This window comes from Artemia sp. Qi Xiang Cuo, chromosome 14 (genome assembly GCF_049724085.1).
Source record: "Artemia sp. Qi Xiang Cuo chromosome 14, ASM4972408v1, whole genome shotgun sequence".
Lineage (NCBI taxonomy): Eukaryota > Metazoa > Arthropoda > Branchiopoda > Anostraca > Artemiidae > Artemia > Artemia sp. Qi Xiang Cuo.
In genome coordinates this window covers 11,267,818-11,275,865 of record NC_142807.1, presented here as the reverse complement: position 1 = coordinate 11,275,865, position 8,048 = coordinate 11,267,818, and the positions used below count along the sequence as shown (strand labels likewise).

At 35.6% G+C, this 8,048-nt stretch overlaps 1 protein-coding gene across 1 annotated transcript in view; it reads left to right on the top strand.

Annotated features, from left to right (window-relative positions):
- Positions 1–400: 400 nt before the first annotated feature.
- The window catches only part of LOC148944124 (facilitated trehalose transporter Tret1-like), a 29,571-nt gene continuing 21,923 nt past the window's right edge, over positions 401–8,048 (top strand). Inside the window, exons 1-2 of the mRNA XM_089099833.1 lie at positions 401–552; positions 1,918–2,050. Coding sequence (XP_088955959.1) covers positions 502–552; positions 1,918–2,050 — 184 coding nt within the window. The 5' untranslated portion in view covers positions 401–501. The remainder of the gene's footprint in view (positions 553–1,917; positions 2,051–8,048) is intronic.

Sequence of the window (8,048 nt, the reverse complement as noted above, 5' to 3'; positions counted from 1 at the left end):
AATAATCAAAGTTAAAGTCCTATTCTTCGATTTAAAACAACTATATATTCATTAAAATTGTCCATGAAAATAACATGTGGTAGGAGATAAACAATTTCGTATCCAAATGTGAACAAAATCGTAAAAATTCGGATTTAACTTATTTGCTGAAAAATCATTAAACATTGTGTTTTCCTCTATAATAAATTTATCAATAGGCCTATAAGCCACCAATGAAGATTTTAGTTCTATGATTAATATTGGTGTTTGTCTCACTAACAGGCATAATAAAAGGTTATTATGTCGTAAGAACATAAAACTTGCAATGGATTTTATTAGTCTCCGATAATTTAGCGTAATTATTTACTGATGATTCTAACTAGAAATTACTAGTTGACTTTTTGTCATCAAGGGCTCCAGTTCAATGAATTTTGTTGGAGTGTAATAAACCTGACTTGATAATTGATTGCTTCTGAATTTTTTCAGTTTTCGCTTGGACTTTTGAATTGAATTTAATACAGAATGTCTTTAAAAAGACTATTTTTCAAAAATCCTCAAAAGGTTTTAATCCAGGTAGATACATTTTATTTTGTTACTGCAATCATCATTGGCGTAACTTCGTCAAGATCCTAGGGGGGGGGGAATTTGGAGTCGGTTTTCCCAAATCAAGTGAAGATGACACTAAAAAATAAAAAATGAGCCATATAGTACTATAAAGGCGAAGATATACTAAAGAAAACTGACCTGTTTCTCTGGGTGCTTGAATTATCCAGGCTTCTCTTAGTTTTGACAAGATTCTTCCAGAAACTAAATTTCAGTGGGGGGGACTAGGGTCTGGGGGAGGGGGAAAACTTGGATCTGGAAGAGGCAGTTCCTCCCTTCTTCATAGAAAATTACAACCCTGGTAACCATACCTGAATACAGGAATGGAGAGTTATGTTTTCCCTAGATTTGCCCGAAACATTCCTCTGAATGTTTGTAAAATGATGGGTTATACCTGAACATTATGGGTGTTTTAAATCTCCTCCCCACTCCCCAGAAAAGTCTTTTAACACTTCCCTTGGCTATTGAGCTATTGGCTATTGTTTTTTTTAGCAATGTACTATAAACAATATTTCAAATAATGTTTACAATTGTTTGTATTAACATAAACAATTTACGGGGGAAAATTCAACACTCTTTGATAAATCCTTGAATTTACAGGCCAACAAAAAAGCTGAAAACTTGTAAGGAATTTTCCACAACAACTACAAGAATTCTTAAATTTAAATTTGAACATGGGTTGTTGCTTTCGTTGATAAGTTTTCAATGAAACCTTGGGGTTTCTTAGAGGTTGCACCATTCAGATGCAGCTTGAAACACTGCATATTTAACTCAACTAAATTTGCCCGGTATGCCTAATAGAAACTGCGCATACTAGTACCGTGGGGTTTTCTCCACCCAGGTAGCGTAATTTCAAAATAATTCAACTCAATAAATTCAGAGGATATGCATAAAGATTATTACAGAATCTTGAAGGCCAAGGAGGAAATAATTTCATTCGTTAACAGTGTTGTTGCTCCTAGTAAAAGATGGCACTATTTTATTGTAAGTCCGAGCTTCCTACGATTATGATCTCTGCTATATTGCTAGTCGATCTACTCTCATTGCAAGAAATCTGACGAATTCTTTGGGCTAATCTCATGCAATGTGTTTCTGTACCAGCTTGTTTCTATTCTTTTTATACCAGCAGCTTCATTGCAGGCCCGCATATAATATTGCATTATTACCGTTAGACTTAGTAATAGTAGTATTAGCAGCAGCAGCATTAGTAGTAGTCCTACTACTAGAAATAGTAGTAGCAGTATGCACTTAATGCCTTTTTATTAGTTCAACATCCCCCTCAACATGCTCTGAAATTTTCAACAATTCTAATCTGTTTCAATCTACTCTCTTTAGATGGCAGCTGCTAGTGCCGCGTCATTTAGCTTCATGATTATGGGCTGTGTACGAGGATGGTCTTCGCCAGCCATGCCAAAGCTATTAGAATCTGGATCTCTTAACATTACCGAAGACGAAGCATCATGGATTAGTAAGTAAACAGAGCTGTTACTATAAGAAACTAAAACATCTTCCATTTGGGTCTTCTTGCTTGAAACTCTATGGAATTTCAAATGAAGACCCTTTGTGACCTAAGGAAACAGATATTCCTGACGAAAAGATAATAATTTTCTATCAGTTTATAGTAACCAAGCATAAATAAGGAGCGACTAGGGCTAATAGCTCCTCGAAACTAAAAAAAAATATTTTGATAACATTAAATACATCAAAGGGTTTGATTTTTGTATTCTGATTCTAAATATATAAAATTCATTAAGTTTAAAGTTACACATCAAAAGCTACGAGTCTGAGAAAATTTGCCGGATTTTCGAAAAAGAAAAAAATACCCCCAAAAAGGCAAGTGATCTTGGTGAAATCACACCATTGGGCTCAGCATATCAGTGAAATTTAATATAGAGGTTTCAAGCTCATATCTGGAAAAGAGTGGCATTTTGTATCTCTGTTTCTCAAAAGAAAGATGACGTGTTTATTAGTTTGTTATTTCCCCTAGGGGCTAGCTATCATATTAAACCAATTGTCCTTACGAATCGGAAGATGGCTCTTGAACGGAAATTAAATGTTTTAGCGCTCCTTTTAAGTAAACAAAAAGTTTTGATAAAAAAGTAACCGAAAAATTAAAATTTCTCCTAAATGTACAATATCAGTAAATCATGTACAGGGACCCGACAAAGATTGCATCTACTGTATTACTATTTGCAATTACACCACCTGGTCTTTCTTTTTATGCTCTTTCTAAATGTACTAATTGCTTCTTTCACAAGTTCCATTTTGAGCCCTTAAAGGAGACATCTTGCTCATTATTTATTAGTACAATGATTATAGAATAATTTAAAAATATGGTTATTGAATGGTAATAAAAGTATCTAAAAGAAACTACTTTGAAACAACCAAATAATTGATTATCTTTTTCCTAAAAGTAGATTGTTTCCCTCTACCCCCCTTTCCCCCATGGAGAAATAAATTGCTCACTATGTATATAGTGACATTATGTCTTTTTAGTGGGAAATAAAGTTAATTCATTAATATTGCTGCTAAATCATAGCATCTTGTAGCAATGAACTGTAAGCAAGGAACAGCCTGTGCAAATAGTAACAAAAACTGAAAAAAGAGTTTTAATAACAATATACACCATAAAGAATCTAATTTATATGTTGATTCCAAATACATAAAATTCGTCAAGTTTGAAGTTGAGCATCAAAAGCTACGAACCAGAGACAATTTTCTTGATTTTTGAGTAAGAGGGAAAACACTTCCAAGGAAGGTATAAGTTTTAACAAAAAATACACCACTAAATTTTGCATATCAGAGAATTCAGTTATAGAGGTTTCAAGCTCCCATCTACAAAAATATGGAATTTTATATTTTTTTTTCAAGAAAGGAGATCGCGGATTCATTTTTTTTTTTGTCCCAGAAAATCGAACCAATGCTATTTAAAAGATTAAAAAAATAAGAGCATCAAATTAAAAAAAGAGACGTGGAAAAAATCAGCAAAAGATAAGCTAAAAACACATGGTACCAAACAACTTAAGAAGTTGTACCTTACCTTTGAAGTTGTAATTGTCTTTGGGAATCACCAGACTGTTAATTTTTTAATTTTTATGACAGTATTCTCAAGTTTACATAATTAGATTTTTGGTTAAACGTGGCAACACTGATGATAATATGATACTGCCTTAATTCTTCATAATTTTGAAATACCCAAAAGAAAATTCTTAGAAAATTACAGTTTTCAAGTACGAATTGACCTAAGAAACGTCCAGGGGCCAGAAAATGATTTTATTTTTATGTCAACTACTACTACTACTAACAACTCACGGCAGCTCCAAGCCACTTGAGGCCAACACAGCTGCGCATGCTCCTCCTTCATGCTTATCTATTCAGAGATTCCCTATTTAGACCCTCCCAAGAAGTTCCAATTTCATTTAAATCCTTTCTTATAATCTCTTCCCACTCCATTCGGAGACAACTTACTTTTGTTTGGCCCTAGATGGATTACCGAAAAGGATAAGCTTTGGCAATCTGTCGTCTTTCGTCCGCAAGATGTGTCCTAGCCATCACAACCTTTCCCTCTTTATAGTCCTTGAAAGTGGTGTAGAACCAAATTTTACATACAGCTTACTGTTTGAAATAGAATCAGTCAAGCGGGCTCCCAAAACTATCCGTTTAAACCTAGAGAATTGGGAGAGGGTTTATTCGAACGAAAATTGGAAGTTCTAGTTCTCTTTTTAAGTAGCCAAGAAGATTGTGCCTCAGAAAGGTGGTGTGTTTTGCCATTTTGTGGCAGCAAACTACAATTTTAACCCAAAGATGGCAAAGTTGTTATCTATTTAACTATAGATTGAGCTTGCCAGTTTCAGAGACAATAATGCCATATGGCGGCACATTCTTTCCTGAAGAGTCAAATAGTCCATACAAATTAAACAGTTGGGGGGAAGGCTTCATACTTGGAACCAATAAATGACCCTTGATCCTTAGATGAACATAGAGTAAGTTACCTTAGGGATAACAGCGTAAATAAAATAGTAAATAAGAAAAACTCTAAAATACAATAATATGGGAAGGGACCTCTGGGCCTGCAAGATTAAAATAATAAGGGGTCATATAGGGGAAGGCTCCATACTTGGGACAATTTTTTGATTTGCTTCTTACTCCTTGACACTTTGTAGTGCAGAAACAAAAATTTCTCAGCATCATCTGCAGAAATCAAGGAAGATGTTGTCAAGTATTCAAGACGTGAAATTAATTTGTTTTTCAAGAAAATAGGTTTTTTGATAACTACCCATTTTGTCCCAAGTACAACACTGGGCAACATAGATGGGACAAGTGGAAACCATACTTGGGACAGACAATAAAACGTTTATTCAATGCAAATCTCAATTATGTAATAGAGATAACAATGTAGAACAACAAAGCACAGCTGTATAAAACAAGCTTAAACCACAAGTTGTTCACTTGTTCACAACACGTTAAATGGTGACAAATCAAAGTGAAAGACAAAATGTCCAGCTTTTCTTTTGGTCTGTCCAGAAGGCACAGGCTTTGGCAAGATCATCCAGTGGGAATGAATTTCAAGAATGGAGCAATCCTCTTGAAATGTAAATCCAGTGGATACCGATGGGATAATTACTTTCGAAAACTGTTTGCTATCAAAACATTGGACAGTAACATAAATAGACAGTAAAATATATAGTCAAAAAAATTTTGACTTAAATAATACCTCTACCCTCTTCCTCCAGAGCCAGAAATGTAAAACCATAAAAATAAAATATTAATGTCTGCTATAAAGTTTACGTCATTGACTGAGGAAGTTCAAAAGGAAAAATTTCACCCCAGTTCCCAAAACCAAATTCAAAAAGCTATAAGAACAGAAATTTAATTTATTGCATATCCTATGGTACCGAAATTATCAAGCTGCTATCCGAAGCTAAATGTCGTTTCAACCTTAAATTAGTAAACTGCCACCCTAAATTCAGATTCCTCGAGCACAGGGCTTCCGGTATTACTGAAAGGTACTCTTTTCTATGCTCAAAGAACCAGTTCAATCCTCAGAACAGTATGCTGTATAAAACGAGCTTAAACCAGAAGTCGTTCACTTGTTCACAACTCGTTAAATGGTGACAAATCAAAGGGAAAGACAAAATGTACAGCCTGTCTTTCGGTCTGCCCGGAAGGCTCAGGCTTTGGCAAGATCGTCACGATTTCGGTATAGTCAGTGATCCAAGGCTCGCTATCGTTCAAAAAAAGGGAAGGGGTGGGTCACATCAGCCGCAGTTGGTTTGAGGGTGGATTCTAGGGTAATTGGGGGCGCTTATTACGAATATATGGGTGCACAAGTTCGCACGCGTGTACAACATGGTCATTTTAGCCTATAAAGTCAAATTTGGCCTATAACGACGTCATACCGCTCTTAATTTTTTTTTTACATGATAAAATAACTGAAAACTTTATAAACTTGACATATTGTGAATTCTAAGAAAAAGTACTTTCACCTGGTATTTTTAGTTTTTCCCCGCAACCTTTATTTCTTTAGTTAACCCCTATTTAATTTTGAAAAAAAGTTTTTTTAATATACTTTTTCTTAGTTTTGTCGGTTTTTCTGAAATTTTTGCCTACATAAGTATATTTGTTTATGCTTTGTTTGAATTCTGCTCGGCATTACGAGTCAAACTTTGTGCCTCTTTTCCCAAAAATATTAATTCTTGAGCAACTATTTATTTTTCTAAATAGCGTCATAGCTTCCAGAAATTAGCCTACAATGACCAAGTTTTTTTAAGTTTTTTAGCTGTTAAAAAAAAATGTAAACGAATCAAACTGCACATTATTTGAACCGTTCGAATGTCCTTAACATGTTGTTAATAAAAACAAAGTCGAGACTTGAATCTGCAAGAATGTATAAGTGTTCGAACAAGAAAATCCCCTCCCCCCAAAAAATAGAAAATTTCCTGAATAGTGGCGTTTTACTCTAAATATTTCCAATACAACCTATAATTTTTATCTCACCAAACGATAGATTGCTCTTTTCTGAATCAAATCATGTATTTATATTCAGTACAACTAATATTTTTAACCAGGAAAAAAAACAACAACAGATGCCTCGTTCTGCGATCGCATGCGCAAATTTGGTTTCCACAGCAATAAAAAAAAAGCCGAGCATCTTACATATCTGATTTTAGTTGCATAACGTACTTAGCCATAAAAGGCTAATTTCTCCTTTATAGGCTAAAATAGTCAAGTTCTACATTAGTGCGAGCATGTGCACCCCAATATTCGTTTCAAGCACCGTAGATTACCCCGGCATCCGTACTCAAACCAACTGCGGCTGATGTGAGCCACCCCTCTCTTTTTTTGAACGATAGCGAGCCTTGGATCACTGACTATTGCATAAATTACTGAAAACTACGACATAAAAGGAAAGGATTTAGGATATTTATCTGATCTAGTTAAAGGTAAGGATTCCGGCAACAACGATTTTAGGGGTGTCAGGTGTCTTGCGTGAGGTACACCATGTTGGTACAACTAGTTCTGAAGCATACAAACAGATAAGAGATGCGTTGAACAGCACTGCTCCGCTTTTCTCGAAGTACAATGAGTCCATATCTACCATAAGGAATCATAGCCTCTGGATCAACTATTAGATCTTATCCGTACCGGAAACGACTATCTTTATGCTGAAAGAGCTGCGGACTAGGGATCACACATAAACGCCACAAAAGAGATGATCCCGATTTTCTTCGCACCCGGAAACGATAAATACGCCACAGCTTCACTTAACTACCTAGAAGAAATGCTACACCTGCCTGAAAAAGCGCCAGAATTTCACCGAGAGTTTGAAAGTGGCAATTTTGTTGTTGGGAAAACAACCATGCCTTTACGTAGCATTGCATGTGATCGAGCTTTATAGTCGACCATGAATCTGGATATCAAAGGTTATAGAAGAGTTTCTGGTATCGTTGGTGCGACAACAAATGAAAATGCCAGGGATCGATATCTGGCTACTCTCCCCTTTCTCACAGTAGTCACCAGAATGCTGAAAGCAAACCTGAATATGGATGACGAGGCAATGAAGCATTATCAAGATACCACTGCGTTTACGAATCTGATAATAAAAGGTGAGAATCGGGCTATGGACTTGGTAGAGTTGCTCGGAAACCCATTCATGACGACGAGAACAGAGTTATACAAATTTATGACAGAGGATAGAGCTCTAGAAACCGTAGAAAATAATCTGCTGAACTTCCGAGACATTGGCTTCGAAGCCATGTTCTCATATCTCGACGAGACATCCACGAAAGTAAAAGTTGGTATAGTACAAACTTTCGCCTCTTTCGAAGCCATGTGCTCATATCTCGACGAGACATCCACGAAAGTAAAAGCTGGTATTGTACAAACTTTCGCCTCTGTTGCCAAAAAAGGAAAAAAAGAAAGAACCACAAAAAAATATTTTGGGGACACTGAGCTGCTTAAACGAG